The sequence below is a fragment of the Mchenga conophoros genome, linkage group LG3 (assembly GCF_057382185.1).
Source record: "Mchenga conophoros isolate Kocher_MC1m ecotype Shallow Benthic linkage group LG3, M_conophoros_male_GT1.1, whole genome shotgun sequence".
NCBI classification, from domain to species: Eukaryota; Metazoa; Chordata; class Actinopteri; order Cichliformes; family Cichlidae; genus Mchenga; species Mchenga conophoros.
The window spans coordinates 9,955,418-9,976,690 of record NC_140528.1 but is presented as its reverse complement, the minus strand read 5'-3'; the positions used below and the strand labels follow the sequence as shown (position 1 = coordinate 9,976,690).

At 41.0% G+C, this 21,273-nt stretch overlaps 1 protein-coding gene across 2 annotated transcripts in view; it reads right to left on the bottom strand.

The window, feature by feature from the left end:
- The window catches only part of LOC146577207 (NACHT, LRR and PYD domains-containing protein 3-like), an 82,021-nt gene extending 61,141 nt beyond the window's left edge, over positions 1–20,880 (bottom strand). The window contains exons 1-9 of one of the 2 annotated variants that reach the window (XM_085252145.1): positions 20,792–20,880; positions 19,687–19,812; positions 19,321–19,422; positions 17,011–17,089; positions 14,827–15,031; positions 12,878–14,675; positions 11,510–11,683; positions 11,123–11,296; positions 10,773–10,946 (exon numbers count right to left, since the gene is read on the bottom strand). In XM_085252145.1, coding sequence (XP_085108271.1) covers positions 10,773–10,946; positions 11,123–11,296; positions 11,510–11,683; positions 12,878–14,675; positions 14,827–15,031; positions 17,011–17,089; positions 19,321–19,422; positions 19,687–19,775 — 2,795 coding nt within the window. In that variant the 5' untranslated portion in view covers positions 19,776–19,812; positions 20,792–20,880. Of the gene's footprint in view, positions 1–10,772; positions 10,947–11,122; positions 11,297–11,509; positions 11,684–12,877; positions 14,676–14,826; positions 15,032–17,010; positions 17,090–19,320; positions 19,423–19,686; positions 19,900–20,791 lie in introns of those variants that run through there. The other variant, XM_085252138.1, reaches the window with a different exon arrangement.
- Between the last annotated feature and the right edge of the window lie 393 nt (positions 20,881–21,273).

Genomic DNA, 21,273 nt, shown 5'->3' with positions numbered 1-21,273 from the left:
AGAGAAAGTTGCGCTGCACAAGGAATACAATTTGAAACGTCATTACACAACTAGACATGCTGAGCTGGATGCAAAATACCAGGGAGACGAGAGAGCGAACCGGGTTGCCAGTCTTAAAACAGATCTACTGAGGCAGCAAGATTTCTCCAAGAAAGCAACCAAAGAGAATAATGCAGCAGTCGGAGCCACGTGGTTAGTGAGATGATTGCTAAAGCAGGGAAGCCATTCACAGAAGGTGCATTTGTCTAAAAGTGCATATTGCAGGCTGCAAATATAGTCTGTCCGGGAAAGAAAGGTCAGTTTAGCAACATCAGCCTTTCTGCCAACACCGCAGCAGATCGCATTTCTGACCTGTCAAGTGACATTTATGACCAACTGTGTGAGAAAGCCAAATGTTTCAGTGTATACTCAGTCGCTCTTGATGAGACCACAGACATCACCGACACTGCCCAGCTCCCAATGTATGTCCGTGGTGTTGATGACAGTTTTGAAGTGATGGAGGAGCTGCTCACAGTAATTCCAATGCATGGCCAGACCACCGCTCAGCAGATATTTACAAGCTGTGTGATGCCATTGAGAATGTTGGTTTGCCATGGAAGAGGTTTGTTGGAATAACAACAGATGGAGCGCCATCAATGACAGGGAGGAAACATGGACTGGTGGCACAAAACAAACTGGAAGAGGAAGGCGTGGAGGAGGCCATTGCTCTGCACTGCATCATCCATCAGCAGGTCCTTTGCAGCAAATGCCTGAAGTTTGACAATGTGATGACTATTGTTGTGAAATGCATCAACCAAATCAGATCCAGGGGCTTAAAGCACCGAAGCTTCTGTGCTTTTTTAGAGGAAATGGAGTCAGAATATGGGGATGTGCTCGACTTCACTGAGGTACGTTGGCTCAGCAGGGGAAATGTATTAAAGAGACTTTTTGAGTTGAGAGCAGAAGTGAAGCCTTCATGGAGAAGGATGGAGTTAGTGTTCCTGTGCTAACTGATCCCAAATGGCTCATGGACTCAGCTTTTCTTGTTGATATGACACATGAGCTTAATGTACTGAACAAGACGTTACAAGGCCAGGGGCAACTTGTCAGTGCTGCCTATGACAACGTGAGAGCATTCTCCACAAAACTGGCGCTCTGGAAAGCTCAGCTCTCTCAGACAAACCTTTGCCATTTCCCAGCATGCAAGGCTCTCGTGGATGCAGGCACACCATTCAGTGCTGACGAGTATGTTGATGTCATTTTGAGGCTACAGGAGGAATTTGATCACAGATTTGCTGACTTCAAGACACACAGAGCCACCTTTCACATTTTTGCGGACCCCTTCTCCTTTGATGTGCAAGATGCCCCTTCTGTGCTTCAAATGGAGCTCATTGAGCTGCAGTGCAACTCTGAACTCAAAGCAAAGTTCAGGGAGGTGAGTGGAAAAGCAGACAAGCTTGGACAATTTTTGAGAGACTTGAGCCCTAGTTTCCCTCGGCTTTCCCGAATGTTCAAGCGGACCATGTGCCTTTTTGGTAGCACATACTTGTGCCAAAAGCTCTTCTCCACTTTGAACTTCAATAAGTCCAAGTACAGGTCCAGACTTACGGATGATCATCTTCAAGACATACTGAGGGTCGCAACTGCTTCCTCCCTCAGGCCAAATCTGGCTCGGCTATGCGAGAGGAAACGCTGCCAGGTCTCTAGCAGCAAGGAGTAGGCAAGAGAAGCCATGTTCAGAAGAACAGTTCATTTTCTACAGTGTTCCATTCATGTTCAGAAGAAGGTTATAGAACTGTTAATACAGACATTTCAATCTAAACACAGCAGATATAGAAGACTGAAAGATACACACAAGTTCACTGACTAAAAATATCTTATTATTGTTTTATTTATGTATTACAGATTGATTTATTTTCTTATTAATTCTTAATTTATTTATTTATTTTTCATATTTTGTGTTAAAAAATAAAAATAAAGACATTTGAGAAGATTGGAATTTTTTAACCATGCCTTTCTTGTGGAAAACCTAATGCGGCCCAGCCTCACCCAGACTCTGCCTGCAGCGGCCCCCAGCTAAATTGAGTTTGAGACCCCTGTCCTACACCATAAATCAGTAAGAGAGGGTACGACCTCTCTCATGGCCCCAAGTGGTGTGTGCATGCCAGAGCACTCTGGAAGGCACACAGAGTCTTTACAGACTACTCAGGATCAAACCTCTATCATTATGCAATCGATTATACAACTCTAAGCATATATGAGTAAATATTTCTAAGCATAAATGACAATCAACAATATAAACCTTACAGCTGGTTTTAATAACAGAATTCATTTGTTTCTCAAATGAGAAAGAGCTATCGAGAAACACTCCTAAATCTTTAGTTCTGAACTTTTCCAGTGGGCCAAGGTCAACATTATCTGCTAATGCTAAATAGGCTGCCGTTATTAACTAATGCTAATTTGACATGAATTAGCATTATGCACTAATGCTAACACTTACTTTTTTTAAAAATGTGAGTAGCTAATGCTAACACTATTTCCCTTAACTTTATAACAATGTGAACGGCTAATGCTAACACTCTTTTTCCTAGCATTATAACATCTGAGCTGCTAATGCTAAGTAGGCTGCCATTAGCACCTACGTCTAATTTAAGGCAAATACGCATTAGAACCTAATGCTCATATCGTTTTCCTTTGCTTTATAACAATGTGAGCAGCTACTGCTAAATAGCATTAGCTAATAACAGCAGTCTAATTTAATACAAGTTAGCCTCATTTGCATTACAACGATGTGAGGAGTTAACGCTAAGTATGCTGCCATTAGTGGCTAATTCTAATTAGGGGTGAATAAATATTACCAGCTAATGCTAATATCGTATTCTCTTCCCTTCTAACAATGTGAGCAGCTAGTGCTAGGTAGGCTGATGCTAGCAGCTAATGCTAAAGCTAATTTAATGTGAATTAGCATCACATTAGTGAGGAATTAATGCTAAGTAGACTGCCATTAGCAGGTAATGCTAATTTTAGGTGAATAGGAATTGGCAGATAATGCTAATACCATATTTTCTTGCTTTATAACAATGTGACCAGCTAATGCTATGTAGGTTGCCGTTATTAGCTAATACTAATTTGAGGTGAATTAGCATTATCCCCTTATGCTAACAATGTTTTTTCTTACTTTTTAACAATACAAGTAGCTAATGTGAACACTTTTTTTTTTTTTTATTGAATTCTAATTTTTCCCTTGCGATGTGAAGAGTTAATGCTAAATAGGATGCCATTAGTGGCTAATTCTAATTTTAGATGAGAAAGCATTAGAAGCTAATGCTAATACCATATTTTCTTGCTTTATATCAATATTAGTAGGTAATGCTAAGTACGTAGCCATTATTAGCTAATGCTAATTTAGGTGAATTAGCATTATCCACTAATGCTAACACTGTTTTTGCCAACTCTTTTCCCTTGCATTATAACAATATGAGCAGCTAATGCTAAGAAGGCTGCCATTATTAGGTAATGCTAATTATTATGTGTGTTAGCATTATCCGCTGCTGCTAGCAATGTTTTATCTTACCTTTTAACAATATCAGCAGCTAATGCTAACACTACTTTAATTTCAGTTAAACCTACTTAGCATTAATTAACTTCATTTAGCATTAAGAAGTTTTTGCTATAGGCTACCATTAGTGGCTAATGCTAATTTTAGGTAAATAGAAATTGGCAGCTAATGCTAATACCATATTTTCTTGCCTTATAACAATGTGACCAGCTAATGCTAAGCAGGTGCCATTATTAGCTAATACTAATTTGAGATGAATTAGCATTATCCGCTTATGCTAACAATGTTTTTTCTTACTTTTTAACAATACGCCATTAGTGGCTAATTCTAATTTTAGATGAAAAAGGATTAACAGCTAATGCTCATACTGTTTGCTTTGTAAGAATGACAGCAGCTAATGATATGAAGTCTACCGTTATTAACTAATGCTAATTTGATGAGAATTAGCATTATCCGATAATGGTAACTCTTTTCCCCTGCATTATAACAATGTCAGGAGTTAATGCTAAGTAGACTGCCATTAGGGGCTAACTCTAATTAGGGGTGAATAATTATTAGCAGCTAATACTAATACCGTTTTCTCTTTTTCCTTATAACAACTTGAGCAGCTAATGCTAATTTGATGCGAATTAGCATTATATTAGTGAGCAGTTAATGCTAAGTAGGCTGCCATTATTAACTAATACTACGTTGACGTGAATTAGCATTATGTGCTACTGCTAATACTGTTTTCTCTTACTTATTAAAAATGATAGTAGCTAATACTAATACTCTTTTCCGTTGGGTAACAACAAAGTGAGGAATTAATGCTAAGTTGGCTGCTTTTAGCGGCTTATTCTAATTAGGGGTGAATAATTATTAGCAGCAAATGCTAATACCGTTTTCTCTTTCCTTATAACAATATGAGCAGTTAATGCTAATTTGATGTAAATTAGCATTATATTAGTGAGGAGTTAATGCTAAGTAGGCTGCCATTAGCAGCTAAAGGTAATTTGAGGTGAATAAGCACTAGTAGCTAATGCCAATACCCTTTTCTCTTGTGTTATAATGATGTGAAACGTTAATATTGTTCTCAAACAACAGAATGAGAATGAAATATTGATTCTAACAGGGCCCATAAACAGCATTAGCTTAGCAGCATTAGCTTATCAGAGTCTCCATCATGGTCACACAAATCCTTAGCGGAGCAAAGTGGCCTACTTAGCAATAGCTGCTGTAGAAAGCAAAGGGAAAAGAGTATTAGCATTAGCTGCTAAATGTGCACTTGAGAACAAATCTATTGTGAATTCAGCCGTGAATGTAGTGTTTCCAGTAAGCTTCCATTTCCAAATGTTAGCTGCTCCTGTCTGCCTCTTTGTCACACACACAGACTGAAATGATTCACAGCCTTGTTTCATCCTTCTGTCAGTGTCACTGACTGTCACTGTGACTGTGGACATACAGCATGGGAAACACACACATGGCTGATACTTGTATCTAAAGTTACAAAATGTTGTCTCTGTCCAAATATTACCTAACTGTAAGTCTACTTTTAATGAAACTCTCAACATGACTTATCAGTTATCATTAATGTTCCTGCAAACAGACTCCTTGAAGACCCCCTACATAAATATCCATGTACTATCCAGCTAGACTAGTGTGTCTGTCCCTGAAAATATTCCTGCATGTGTGATTGTTCATGTGTCATCTGCAGGAAACAAACAGGAAGTGAGTGAAAGACACAGGAAATGATTCCAGCTCTTCCTCCTATATCAGACATTCTCTCCATACCTGAGAGTGTCCAGTCTCCAGCCTGGATCCTTCAGTCCAGCCGACAGAAGCTTCATTCCTGAGAGACCTGGATGATTGTAGCTCAGGTCCAGCTCTCTCAGATGGGAGGGGTTGGAGGTCAGAGCTGAGGCCAGAGAAGTACAGCCTTCCTCTGTGATCAGACAGCCTGACAGACTGCAGACACACAAAACAACAATCCATCTGTTATCCATCTCTATAGCAGCATAACTAAGTGATGGTTCAGGGTCACCTGATCCAGCTCTAACTATAAGCTTTATCAAAAAGGAAAGTTTGAAGCTGATTGTCAAAGTAGAGAGGGTGTCTGTCTCCTGAACTCAAACTGGGAGCTGCTTCCACACCCAGTCCAACATAGCCAGGCTTTCTTTGCTGCTTTGACAAAACCTCAAATCCCAGTCAGAGATGGTGAGCATCATCACAGTGATGATCATTTCTCTGTTAACCCAGGCTTTCTGCTTCAGGATCTGTGCACGCTCACAGAACAAGGAGACCTTTAAACATCATTTCACTAAATGGATGGACTGAGCTCAGCCTACAGATGAACTGGATAAATAAAGATTTGACCTCAGTGTGCTCAGTGTTCCTGTCTATTCCTAACATATTCCTAACATGATAGCTGCACTTTAGAGCTCTAAAACTGGAACTGACACATATTTAAACTCCACATGTTACTCAGTACATTCAGTTCTGACACTCGCCCACAGTCCAACAAAGGAAACATGGAGATCACATCAGTTTGTCACCAAAGTCTAATTATTCCAGAGGGCAGTGTTGATACAACTAAAGTTATTTTTAAGCAAAGTTGAGTTTTTTATCGTCGGAGTACTTCAAGTCTGAAGTATCATTTAAATGCATTACACGCTGTTGATGGCAGCAAACAAACCACCCAAACAAACAGAGTTGGGAGGCTTGGGCAGACTACGTAGGATCAGCTTGTGGGAGGAGTCAGGATAAAACCAAAGAAAGACAAGCTAACAGACGCCACAGTGAAGTGAGTAGCTACAAACTTCAGGCCAATTAGTGTTGTTGAAGAAGTCGGTCTGAGGAACGTTCTTAGGATCAACAAATGACCGCATGTATGAGCCTCCCTCAAGACGCACCATCACAAGAAGAACACATGAGCTGTAGAAAAAGGAGAGACTATGAAAGCCACGGCGTTACAACGTGCACCAGCTGTTGGTCTCTCTGTAGACCTGGGAGTTATAGTACATGATATTAATGAAGACTGGGAGCTGCATTCTATAGCAAACAATTTGTTATGAGGTAATCAGCTGATCTTACTTTAACCGGAAGCCCTTCACAATAATTGCAATGCCTTTATTTTGTCCAACTACCATCAGTTCGTCTGTACTGATGGTAACTTAAAGTCACACTAATGTCGTTTAGTTTGTATAGTGTAAGTAGTAGAAGTATACTACAGTACTCTGATCACTGATAGGATAGATTTATGTAGATATACACCTTTGTGTTTAACATTACTGCATTATAGTACTGTGATCTTTGACCTTATATATGGTTATGTTAGCTATACTGACGTATGCATATAACTGGATATGTATCTTATCTATTCATCTTATTTGTCATGTATTTGTATTGTGTACTTCCTTTTTGTAAGAAACCACACACATGATCACAGCCACAAGAATCAATCAGTGAAAGAATAAAGTGTCTCAAACCAAACCTTAAGCTCTTTATTCCACATGCTGGGATCATTTGGCCTTCAGTGGTGTTCTGGCTGACACACCGGAGTGACCAGAGTGCTAAAGAGTGAATCGGACACACCAGTGTAATCCCTGATATCTCCACTACATTTAATCGTCCTTCAGCCTGTGGCTGCAGTTAGCTGGTCTGCTAGTTAGCTGGTGTGCTAGTTAGCCGGTGTGCTATTTAGCCGGTTCGCTAGTCAGCCGGTGTGCTAGTTAGCTGGTGTGCTAGTTAGCCGGTTCGCTAGTCAGCTGGTGTGCTGACCAGCGAACCAGTAGGTTACAAGATGAGCTTGTCTGTCTGATGAGCCAGCTCTCTCTGTCTTGGTCATTTTGTCCTTGGGCAAAACCTAACCTACCACTACAACTGTAGCTTACCTCCACCAGTGTGTGAATGTGAGAGTGAATGAATACAGGGAGTGCAGAATTATTAGGCAAATGAGTATTTTGTCCACATCATCCTCTTCATGCATGTTGTCTTACTCCAAGCTGTATAGGCTCGAAAGCCTACTACCAATTAAGCATATTAGGTGATGTGCATCTCTGTAATGAGAAGGGGTGTGGTCTAATGACATCAACACCCTATATCAGGTGTGCATAATTATTAGGTAACGTCCTTTCCTTTGGCAAAATGGGTCAAAAGAACGACTTGACAGGCTCAGAAAAGTAAAAAATAGTGAGATATCTTGCAGAGGGATGCAGCAGTCTCAAAATTGCAAAGCTTCTGAAGCGTGATCATCGAACAATCAAGCGTTTCATTCAAAATAGTCAACAGGGTCGCAAGAAGCGTGTGGAAAAACCAAGGCGCAAAATAACTGCCCATGAACTGAGAAAAGTCAAGTGTGCAGCTGCCAAGATGCCACTTGCCACCAGTTTGGCCATATTTTGGAGCTGCAACATCACTGGAGTGCCCAAGAGCACAAGGTGTGCAATACTCAGAGACATGGCCAAGGTAAGAAAGGCTGAAAGACGACCACCACTGAACAAGACACACAAGCTGAAACGTCAAGACTGGGCCAAGAAATATCTCAAGACTGGTTTTTCTAAGGTTTTATGGACTGATGAAATGAGAGTGAGTCTTGATGGGCCAGATGGATGGGCCCGTGGCTGGATTGGTAAAGGGCAGAGAGCTCCAGTCCCACTCAGACGCCAGCAAGGTGGAGGTGGAGTACTGGTTTGGGCTGGTATCATCAAAGATGAGCTTGTGGGGCCTTTTCGGGTTGAGGATGGAGTCAAGCTCAACTCCCAGTCCTACTGCCAGTTTCTGGAAGACACCTTCTTCAAGCAGTGGTACAGGAAGAAGTCTGCATCCTTCAAGAAAAACATGATTTCCATGCAGGACAATGCTCCATCACACGCGTCCAAGTACTCCACAGCGTGGCTGGCAAGAAAGGGTATAAAAGAAGAAAAACTAATGACATGGCCTCCTTGTTCACCTGATCTGAACCCCATTGAGAACCTGTGGTCCATCATCAAATGTGAGATTTACAAGGAGGGAAAACAGTGTCTGGGAGGCTGTGGTTGCTGCTGCACGCAATGTTGATGGTGAACAGATCAAAACACTGACAGAATCCATGGATGGCAGGCTTTTGAGTGTCCTTGCAAAGAAAGGTGGCTATATTGGTCGCTGATTTGTTTTTGTTTTGTTTTTGAATGTCAGAAATGTATATTTGTGAATGTGGAGATGTTATATTGGTGTCACTGGTAAAAATAAATAAATGAAATGGGTATATATTTGTTTTTTGTTAAGTTGCCTAATAATTATGCACAGTAATAGTCACCTGCACACACAGATATCCCCCTAAAATAGCTAAAACTAAAAACAAACTAAAAACTACTTCCAAAAACATTCAGCTTTGATATTAATGAGTTTTTTGGGTTCATTGAGAACATGGTTGTTGTTCAATAATAAAATTATTCCTCAAAAATACAACTTGCCTAATAATTCTGCACTCCCTGTAGTGGGATTGTAAAGGGTCTTTGAGGGTCTCGAAAAGCGCTATATAAATGCAATCCATTATTATTATTAAGAGCATCTTTAGGCCTGACTGTGCTCATCCTTCCTCCAACCTCTCCTTACCAAAGATAACAACTACATCAGTATTAGCTCAATAACAATTTCTGCAATTCAATTGTGGACATTCATTTTTAAACCTTGTGTAAAACGATAAAACCTCAAAGTCTGAGCATTATTCTTTGTGCAAACAGCTCTTGCAGGTTCCCCCGGACTTAGGTTATTTTTATTATTTAATTACTTTCCTTTAAGCAGCTGTTCAGGCTACTAAACTCATCCCAGAAATAACAAGTGACACCATTAATAGTAGAGGTGGGAATCACCATACAACTCGCGATACGATATTATCACAATACTTAACGCACGATACGATATTATTGCGATTTTTTAAAATATTTTGCGATATTTAAATTCTGCACATAAAGGTAAACTTTATCAATATTCATTTTATCTAATATCAAAGTCTCACACTCAGTCTTTCTCTCAGTTCAGTTTTATTGTTGACAAACTGAACGGTTTGTATTACAGTCTAGTCCAACTTAACTGAATGCAACCATCTGGTACAATTATAGCTATTCTGAACTATGCAATTTATGAAAACTATGCAGCCCCTTCAGCAACTGAAGAATTTGAAAGTAAATTTAAAAAAATATATAATTTTACATTAAATAAAAAAGTTTCAAACTTAATTAAAATTAAACATGTCTTAAATTAAAATAAGTAAACTGTCATGTTTATTGCTGCCAAAAAAAAAGTTAAACACATTTGGACAGTGAAGGAATGTCAGGATTGTTGCTCAGAAAAAGGATCAACATGCTCTGAAGTCAACATGCTCTGACTCCAGAGCATGTTGACTTCAGAGAAAAAATTGTTTGTAACAAAATATCGATTTCTGCTGTCCCTGTATCGATACATTATTAGCAAACAAAATATCACGATACTACACAGTATCGATTTTTTCCCCCACCCCTAATTAATAGTGGAGCTAACTTTAACAGGTGAAACTGATTTGACCTATAAAGCTACTGCAGTTACTTCTTATCAGGTTTAGTAGGGAAGACATCTGGATGAGGTAGTTAGTAGTATGTAGTTAGTACCGGGCGACTCCCCTCCCCCACATCGGCACCAGAACCCTGTATTATCTACAGGGTAAGACTGCCTGTTTTATCAAACTATGGCCATTACTACTGTGATCATTTGCAGCCCAGTGTGCCGCTCTCTCTGCTGGGATGAACCACTGGAGCTCACCCAGTCATCCCTTTCTTTCTCTCAAGAAGAAGTGAAATAAATATATTTATTATGTTACGAGTCTAATATTCTTTAAATCAAACTGTAATGAATAAATCAAGCAAGAAGATTTGGTGGCTCCACGTGTTGTAGAAGATAAACATCTCATTTTGAGAAATCAGCCTTTAAAATTAAGTACTGTGAATAAAAAACAAACAGCGAGCCAATCAGCAGTCGCCAATATCCTCCTAATTTCATTCACAAAGAAATCAAATATATATATTATGGGCCCAAAGGAGCCTAAATCTTTAAATTAGGCAGTGCATGAAGTATTTTTTTAAATAAACAGAGACATGACTATAACAACTTTTAGTAATTCAGAGTCCAATTATCCACTCAAATGTAAATAAAAGTTCACTTGACAGCTGTAAAAGTTACCTGTTTATACAATAATATAAATCACATTTCAAATGATCATCTGTGGAAAAGTTTGAATCCTGACCTGAGAGTTTCCACTGCACACTGTGAACTCTTTAGTCCAGCGGACAGAAGCTTCACTCCTGAATCCTGCAGGTCAGAGTTACTCAGGTCCAGCTCTCTCAGACTGGAGGACTGGGAGCTGAGGACTGAGGACAGAGCTTCACAGCTTCTCTCTGACAGGTTACAGCCACTCAGTCTGAAAAATAAAAGACAATCTATAAAACAAGTACTCATGTAGAGTTTGTTAATACATTTCACAACATTAAATGTTGACTTTCTATTTTTAAAGGAAACATAAACATACTAAGATACAACATCATATGTATGAACTTTAATTAATAATTCTAAAAACTAAATGTTTTCTGATCTGACCTCAGAGTATTCAGTTTACAGTTTAAACGTTGTAGTCCAGCAGACAGAAGCTTCACTCCTGAATCCTGCAGCTTTCTGATACTCAGGTCCAGCTCTGTCAGACTAGAGGACTGCGAGCTGAGAACTGAGGACAGAGCTTCACAGTTTTCTTCTGAGAGTTCACAGATGTTAATTCTGAAGATAAAAACATGAATAAAGATTGTTGTTAAAGTGTAATCAAGGTGCAATAGCTTATTGTCTTGTGCTGAGCAGGTTAGTAAAACTTCCGTTTAACTTTGAAATGAATAAAAATGCTATGAAACAAGGATAACTGGATAAAGACATAAACAAAAACAAACATCAAACACATAAACAAACAGAACTAAACAGAATACAAATTGATCTGACCTCAGAACATTCAGTTTGGCATGTGGACTCTCCACTGCAGCAGACAGAAGCTTTACTGCTGAAGCCTTCAGGCTGTTGGTACTCAGGTCCAGCTCTCTCAGACTACAGGACTGGGAGCTGACCACTGACAACAAATTTTCACAGCCTTCCTCTGAGACGTTACAGCTGCTCAGTCTGAGAGAGAAAGGAAAAAAACAAAAACAAAAAAAAACAAACAATATATGTGATCAAATTAAATTTGTTTATATGTTGAACCCTTTTTTTTTTTAATTTATTTAAATCTATGAGACTATGAGTGCTACCAGTCCAGTGCACATGATTGGTACCTTGATGGTACCTTGCTCAGGGGTACCACAAGGTAACTATTCGGTGGATTCGACCCCTGACCTTATGATCATGGGGCGACCACTCTGCCTACTGAGCTAATAATTCTGTGTACACTGTCATACAATATTAACTAAAACAATTATTTTAGAAAATTTTAGTAATTCAATAATCATGCTCATTACCTGTGTATTGTGAATAACACTGGATTTTAAACACTAGCTGTATAAAACTCTTCCTGTTAAAGGTGTGTATAAAGGAGATGAGCTGAAATGCAGACTTCATGGAGAATGTTTGCTGTCAGGATATATCAAAGACAAAGCAGAGATCCATCCAGTCTCTTCCACTAAGCCCACAGAGGGACAGACAACCACTCTCACTCACACCTGCATGAAGTTTAGATCACCAGGTAACCTAACTGCATGTCTGTGGACAGTGGGAAGAAACTGTAGAGGACCCAGAGTGAACCCACTGTAATTCTGTGATAACACTGGTTATGGAAGCCTTACAGTTACATATGGTTACTGACAAGAAACACGACCTTAGAGGCAATTTCAGTAATGAAGACCGAGTTTCTCCCTCCATACAGGATGAAAACATGACAGCACAGCAGAGATTTATATTTAAAAAGGGAGGGTGTGCACTGAAAGTGAGATACAAACTTGAACTTAAATTATGAACATCAGAAAAAGATGTAGGTGAAGTCTGGCAGGTGAAGTTTGTGCTTTAGAATAAAACAACCAAACTCCTGGAGTTGGAGACAAATGAACAAGCTGAGGATAATAAACCTGTCAGAGGGGCTGAAGCATCAGAGCTCATGTTCTTATAGGCTGGGTCTGGATTGTCCTTTGATAAGAGTTACAGAACAAAGTGTGTTTTAGAAATGCTGGAGTGAAACATTAAAACTACCATATATTTACCGAGTGACTGATGATCATTTAATTTACTATTTTAAAAAAAATGTTACAGTGCTCTTTGAACTCAGCATTTCTGATTTATTTCCCATGATTTTAACAATGAAGCCATGACAACATGTTTACTCACAGAGCTTTGTTGGAGGCTTTGACCACTGGCAGCATTCTCAGAAGAGCCTCCTCTGAAGCAGAGTATTTCTTGAAGTCAAACTCATCCAGATCTTCTTCTGATGACAGTAAGATGAAGGTCAGAGCTGAGCACTGAGCAGGAGACAGTTTACCTGTGGAGAGACTTCCTGAAGTCCTGTATTGTTGGATCTCCTCCACTAGAGAACGATCATTCAGTTCATTCAGACAGTGGATCAGATTGATGCTTTTCTCTGCAGACAGATTCTTGCTGAGCTTCTTCTTGATGTACTGGACTGTTTCCTGATTGGTCTGTGAGTTACTTCCTGTCTGTGTCATCAGGGCTCGTAGGAGAGTCTGATTGGTCTGCAGGGAAAGACCCAGGAGGAAGCGGAGGAACAAGTCCAGGTGTCCATTTGGACTCTGTAAGGCCTTGTTCACAGCACTCTGGTAGAAGTGTTTCTTTGCAGATTCTCCTGTTTCAGACTTCTTGGATGTTGTTTGTTGTTGTTCCAGCAGATTGAGTCCAGAGTTGCTGAAGGTCAGATGGACATGAAGAGCAGCCAGAAACTCCTGAACACTCAGATGGATGAAGCAGAACACCTTGTCCTGGTACAGTCCGCTCTCCTCTTTAAAGATCTGTGTGAACACTCCTGAGTACACTGAGGCTGCTCTGATATCGATGCCACACTCTTTCAGGTCTGATTCATAGAAGATCAGGTTTCCTTTCTGCAGCTGATCAAAAGCCAGTTTTCCCAGAGACTCCATCATCTTCCTGCTCTCAGGACTCCAGTGTGGATCTGTCTCAGCTCCTCCATCATACTTGACCTTCTTCACTTTGGCCTGAACCACCAGGAAGTGGATGTACATCTCAGTCAGGGTCTTGGGCAGCTGTCCTCCCTCTCTGGTTTCCAGCACATCCTCCAGAACTGTAGCAGTGATCCAGCAGAAGACTGGGATGTGGCACATGATGTGGAGGCTTCGTGATGTCTTGATGTGGGAGATGATCCTGCTGGCCTGCTCCTCATCTCTGAATCTCTTCCTGAAGTACTCCTCCTTCTGTGGGTCAGTGAACCCTCTGACCTCTGTCACCATGCCAACACAGTCAGGAGGGATCTGATTGGCTGCTGCAGGTCGTGTGGTTATCCAGAGGCGAGCAGAGGGAAGCAGTTTCCCCCTGATGAGGTTTATCAGCAGCACATCCACTGAGGTGGACTTTCTAGGGTCAGTTAGGATTGTAGTTTTGTGGAAGTCCAGAGGAAGTCGACACTCATCCAGACCATCAAAGATGAACACAACCTGGAAGTCTTCAAAGCTGCAGATTCCTGCTTCTTTGGTTTCAGTAAAGAAGCGATGAACAAGTCCCACCAAGCTGAACTTTTCCTCTTTCAGCACATTCAGCTCTCTGAAAGTGAATGGAAATATGAACTGGATGTCCTGGTTGGCTTTGTCTTCAGCCCAGTCCAGGCTGTATTTCTGTGTTAAGACTGTTTTCCCAATGCCAGCCACTCCCTTTGTCAGCACTGTTCTGATTGTTTCATCTCTTCCAGGTGAGGCTTTAAAGATGTCTTCTTGTCTGATGGTTGTTTCTGGTCTGTCTGGTTTCCTGGATGCTGTTTCAATCTGTCTGACCTCATGTTCATCATTGACCTCTGCAGTCCCTCCCTCTGTGATGTAGAGCTCTGTGTAGATCTGATTCAGGAGGGTTGGGTTTCCTGCTTTAGCGATGCCCTCAAACACACACTGGAACTTCTTCTTCAGCTTAGACTTAAGTTTACGATGACAAACAGCAGCTGGAAGTTCTGAATAATAATAATAAAAATACAACTTTAACAATCATATTTTACAAAATGCTGATGACAATTTCTGACCCACTGAGAAATGACTGAACACAATGGTGTCACAAGTGTCTCATTTATCCAGCAGCTTAAATCTTTAGATAAATCCTCTTACGTCTCTGCAGACGGTCAGCCAGCTCCTCCTGCTTCATTCTCCTCAGGAAGTCCACTGTGATCTTCACAAATGCCTCTCTGCTGTTTCTCCTCTGCTCATCATCCTCCCTCTGAAACTCCAAGCACTGGGGCTTATTTGGATTCAGAGCCTTCTGGATCTTCTTCAGCTCGTTCTTCACAAAAGTGATGATGTTGTCCTCCAGCAGCTGGAACAGAATATTTATGAATGACCCACCACTCTGAACTTTAGTCCACACAACATCCACTTCTTTACCATCAAGGGGCATATCATCCACGAACTCTTTACCAATTATAGGTTTGACTTTATCTGATTAACTGAGACTTTGTCCACAACTCCATGATCCCAAAACGTTGATGCTGTTCATATGAATGCAGCGATTTCAGTGGGAGAAACATTTCACTGGTGTTCAGAGCTGAACTACCAACAGGTTGATGATCAAAGCCAGAAACTTGGAGATGTTTCAGGTGACTGAGTTGATCGTACAGACAACTGGTCTTAAAGGTTCACTCTGTTTACACATACAGATCAGTATTTAAGGTTTGACTCTCATCATCCACTGGGGCACAAACTGGGCGTCATCAGGACGCTACAACACAGAACAAACACCATCCCCACAGACACAGCAGCCAGCGAAGCAGAAGAACTTCACATCAAGAAGGTCCTGAGTAAATGTGAACGCTGGTTTGAGGGCGGAGTCAAGGAGGCCATTTATGTGAAAAGGAAAGACCATCTCTGAATGGAGGAGGGGCCCAAGGGTACAACTGTCACCATCTTACATGCTGTGATTGCAGCCATTCCCCAGCTCTCTGTGAACTGGACTCATGACCATTGATCAACAACCATTGATCAATGGTCCTGACAATATGCGTACCAATGATCAATGAACTGACCTCCCAGCCCATTGTTCCTTCAGTGGGCTGGTTTCAGTCATACAAATGTCCTGTTTATGAGATTGAAACCTGCAGTCAGCTGAGACTGAAGAAGTCACCTGATGATGATGAAACGTTTCTCCCACTGAAAACATCCAGATGAACAGAATCAAGCTTTTTGGGATTTACGTACCTGGATGATTGAGCATCAAGACACAACTCTGTGACTTTTCTCAGATGAATAAATCCTCTCCTCCAGCTTTGTTTACATCTACCAGCCCTGTGGCGCTGCCCAGGGACAATAATCTATGTGAGAGGTGGAAAGTCATACAGGTGTCTGCTCCTGCCTTCAGTTATTTTATCTACTGTGTGTCAACTGGCTGAACCTCCTCCAACTGTCTACTGTCTCCCTAAACTCAACAATGACTTCGTGATCTATCCATTCTCTGACCAAACACATCCTGCTGCAGGAGGTTAACATAGCAGCCAATGATGATCCCACTCACTGTGAACAACACATTTGGACCTGATTTGCTGCTCTGGTTTACACGTGAACTTCCACTGCTGCTGTCACCAACTTGAGAGGCTCTACAGAAAAACTGGACTTGTCCATAAAAATCATAAACTACATTACAAGGACAGCATTGCTCAATCAACTCTAATTACTACTGACATGTTATCTCTTCTGACTACGGTACAGACACTCAAACTTGCTGCTTTCAGTGAGAAGTCAAATGTCTGAATATGAGCTGGAAGCTGCTGAGAGTCCTCCTCCTTCCCGTGGGGTTTACTTTCTCTACTACTTTCACTATAAACACGCCCCTTTCATGCACCTGCAGAGGGCCACCAGCAGATGGAGCTGTCTTAAACAAATCCACTTGGATAGTTAGCTGTAGATGACTTTATCAGTATGATTGTAGGACTTTGAGTTATTCTTTAGATTTATTTAAACTCTTATATTGTGCACAAGTGTTGAGCGACCCATAATTTCTCTGTACTTTTCATAAGAGCAGCCAGACTTTCAGCTAGTTTTTGTTTTTTAAGAGCTCAAAGTTATTGAAGAAACAGTTATTCAGCTTCATTCCCACTGATCTCGACTACAAACTGTTTCACTTTGGTTTCTGTTTAAAGCCTCGATGTTTAAAACGTTTCCCTGTGATCACATTTGCACCGTCTGATTTCAAAGTTTGTTTCTTTTGGTCATTTAGTCCACAGAGTCCTTGGTGTTCTGAAAGGGACCTATAAATAAATGCATTATTATTAATAATAAAGTAGTTGTTGTACATGTACAGACCATAAATATGGAGTCCAGCTGTGTTTGATGCTGCTGGGCAGACTGACCACTGGGAACCTCTGAGCTCTGCTGGTCCACTCTGTGGAGGAACCATGAAGGATTAGATCAACACAGGATAAAGATCCAGGAGTTTCTGCTCAAATAACTTCATCTGAATCAAGTCTGTCAAGTTTTAGACTCTCAGATTCTGAAGATATATTTTCTGTTTTCTATGAACTTTCTTTCATCAGTGATGGAAGTGATGATGCTGCAGAAGCTCAGAGGAAACTTTGAGAAAACTGTGATGAACCATCAACTAATGCTCTCAGGAGGCCAAAGGTCCCTGAATGTAACTGTGCAGTAGATTCAACGACTGTTTGAAACCTGACCACTTCCATATGTTTTCATTCTAACACAAGAAGTCCTTTTCTCATTGCTTTGATTTGAGTTTTCATTTGAGTTTTCCGAGTCTCGTATTTGGAGTCGAGTCTAATCAATGATCTGACAGAAGAACATTAAAAAGGATTTACCAGTGCTGTCAACATTAACATGTAGGGTTAGGGTTCATCTGTTATCATGATTAACATGATAAAAACCTTTAACACGACACATCTGGAGAGCAGAACGACTCAAAATCCCTGAAATGTTTCTATCAACGCACTTCGAGCAGTTTGTCCGAGTAGAGTTACCTTTGCACACGTGCAGATGTGCAGCACATCTGTTAGTGACGGCAGCTGAACCAATCAGCTCAATATGGAAGATGACAAACACACACTGACCTCTCGATGGAAAGTTTGAGCATTAAAAAAATAACAAGACGGACCAGCCGACCAACATGAAGGATTCTGTACATCGTGACAGAAGGAATTTTCTTTTCACCGAAGCACTTCCAGCTTAAAATATCACAACAATGCAAAGCACTGATGACACAACTGCCAAGTGGACAAACTGCAGACCTGTTAGTGTTGTTAATAACATAGTTTTGGTTCCTCGTGTCAAAGACTTGAAGAAGAGTGACAGAGAGTGTTAGACTGCTGCAGGATCAGTGCCACCTCCACAGACCTGTGAAGAAAATGATTGTTTGACAGATGGGCTCAGATTCAGGATCAGCTGAGGAGTTTGTGGCTGACAGAATCCTGCAGGTACAGAGCAGAGCCCATCATTAGCATGCAGGACTGTCCCTGGGGGGGTCGGCTCATTCAGGAGGTTAATCAATGTTTACATGTTCAATAAACATGTTAAGTGTGTAAATTTGCCCTTTTCTCTCGAGTCTGTTTGCTCATGAAATGAACTTTGATTCGTTTACATTAAAAATGATGTTTAATGGTGATTAATCCAAATGAATCCACAGTAACCCTGTGATGAGTCTGATTAAACATTTTCATTAACAGCAGTAACATAGATTATATATTATTATATATTAGTGCACACTTAGCTTTTAGTATATATGTTTGTTACAAAGTTGTATTTACAGCAGAGAAGCTGAGTTAAAGACTGAAAACTATTCAAAGTCTCTTTGAATTGAAGCGTTTAACATTCTTTGTGTTTATTCTGCATTGACTTCATTATATGGTGTAAACGTCTGTTACAGGCTTAAATATAAAGTTGGAAAAATGTAACTGCAGCTATTGATCAAGTAATTGTGATTAATCAGGATTAATGACAGAAGATTGTGTCATTAATTAGTCATGTTTTAATCTACTGACAGCACTAGTGTTCACTCTGGTGCCTCCAACTGTTTTACGCCCTTTCAACACCTTCGTGGTCAAAAGTGTACACGCACAAAATCTACAATAAAATCCTCATGCAGCAATAGGACAGACACACAATCCATTTATCTCTGTGTCTCAAACACACACACGTGTATTCAAAGCCTCGATTTGTTCATATTTCATCTGTTGTGTTTTTATCTTCAGCGTTTTCAGTGTTGCTGCATTTACACCAAAAATGTTTCCATTGATGAATCAGATTGATTTGAATGTGTTTCATCCATACAAATCCCTCCCTGGTGGTCACATGACTCTATAACATAACAGGAGTCATGTGACAAGAGTTTCATGCTGTAAAATGTCACAATGGTTGAATGTGGTGGAGTAAAAATGTGAGATGTCAACTACTTTTCTTCAATATGAAATGTTTGCAGGGCCTGACAGGAAGTGGACGGACGCTCTGATCACTTCCTGTTTGCTGAAGTGGGTTTTCAGTTGTTTAGAAACCAAAGGCTTGTTTTAAAAGACAGTTTAAATGGGACTGAGGGAACGACGTGTTTGTAGTTTATATCCAACAACATCAAGCAGTTAAATCAAAGGGTTCATGTTGCTAACAGCTCACCTCTCTGCAGCAGACACAGGCTGGGCTTTAAAATTAATGGGAAGAACTTTAGACCAGTCACTCTGTAAGGACACAGAGCTGGGTGGAGGTCCAGCTTTGAGTCTCTGATGGATCCTGAAAAAGTTATAAATCTTCAGTAAAATTCTCATCACATATCAGCTGATATTATTGGTGTTAGCTTACCTTTTCTCAGCTGACTGTCTTTGCTCAAATCTCTTAATGGCATCTTTGACTGAGTTACTTTCACAGGACACAGAGCTGGGTGGAGGTCCAGGCGGGTTCCTGTGAATAATGATGCAGCAGTGATGTGAGTGCTGAGCTGTGACATGGAGAAGAGTCATGGACAGTTAGAGATGGTCATCTCACCTCTGAGCTTTGGTCTGACTCTCATGTTCCCCACACAGAGTGCTTTTAGAGGGAGGGACTCCCTCCTCTCTGTCCTCACACTGATCCATGCTGCTCAATTCACATCAGCTCACACACACTTTCTACCTGCAGAGGAAACACAAATCATTCATGTGCACATCAGCTGAAATCCTCCTTTCATCATGTGTGCTGTCCAAATATCAGCTGCTTCTTTCCTGCTTCATCTCAGTGTCAGCTGGATGCAGTCAGACAGCAGTGTGAGGCAGAGGAAGCTGCCATCAGCTGCTCTGCTATCAGTCCACTAGATGGAGCCTGAAGCACACACGATGCATTCACTGACACACACTGATTCACTGTGACTGGAAGCTTCAGTCAGTCCAACACGTGTGAACAACATTTTAAACCTTTCAGCTGATCCAGGATTCAAAGAGGATCAGCAGAGTTAAAGCTTCACACTAATTCTTGCTGCTGAGTTTGCAGAGAACTGCACACACACTGATTCACTGCTAATGAGAAGCTTCTTCCATCCAGTAATTCATCATCCATCAGCTCTGCTGCTGCTCTCAGTCCTGGACTCTGATCACACACTAAAAGCAGCTTTTTAACTCGTGTCTGTAAGAACTCTTAGTGTTAGCTTAGCGTTAGCTTAGCGTTAGCTTAGCGTTAGCTTAGTGTTAGCATGCTGTGTGCTAGCTTAGCGTCAGAGCTCTGCAGGTGTCTCGTGTGTAAATATTAATCACAGTGACAGTAAAGGAGGTAAAGGGCTGTGACGTCATCACGTACGCTGCGTCCTCTGTGGGCTCTGACTGAACTCAAAGTACAAACTACAAGTACACAAACACGAACGTAGCTCAGAGTGGCGGACACACTCGGCCTCGTTGGTCCAGCTGTGAGTCCGTTACCGTGAACTATGGAGCGGCAGATTTGTGCTGAACTAAGCTGCACACAGCTGATGTTAGCCAGGAAACATTACACACTGACTTTAATGGAGAGACCGGAAATACAAACACACACAGTTTGTTGTGTGAAGAAATCAAACACGAGCTGAACAAACAGTAAAGTTCCTAAAGACAAACTGTTAAAGGAGGAAACAAAGCAAACTTACAGTTTCTTCACACACCAACAACAAGCTCCACTCCACACCTGGACACTAAACACGGACACACAGGTGAGCTGCTTCCTGGAAGGAGGCGGGGCTCCACCTGAAACTCAGCACAGGTGGGAGGGGCTCAGCTCTGTGTGTGCTGATGTGTTAACTTTAAAAATATGCCGTCTGACTGCTCAGACTGAGTCAGAGTAAAGTTCACATGCTGACGTGTGGAGACATGAAACCTTGTTGTAGCTGCAGGTGTGAACACACTGATCCCAGATCAGCTCTGCTGTATTTGTAACATGAACATTTCTGCTGCAAAGCTTCAAATGTTCAGCATGTTTCTCTGTTTCCAGTCTATAGATCCAGTCACACTTTCTACCTTCACCTGTGCAGTAAAGACTGAGAGCAGAGCTGAAAGCAAGCGTCCAATCAGTGAGCAGCATCAACACCTGAGCTTCATTCAGACTCTGTTATTGAAGATGTTGTTGGTACAA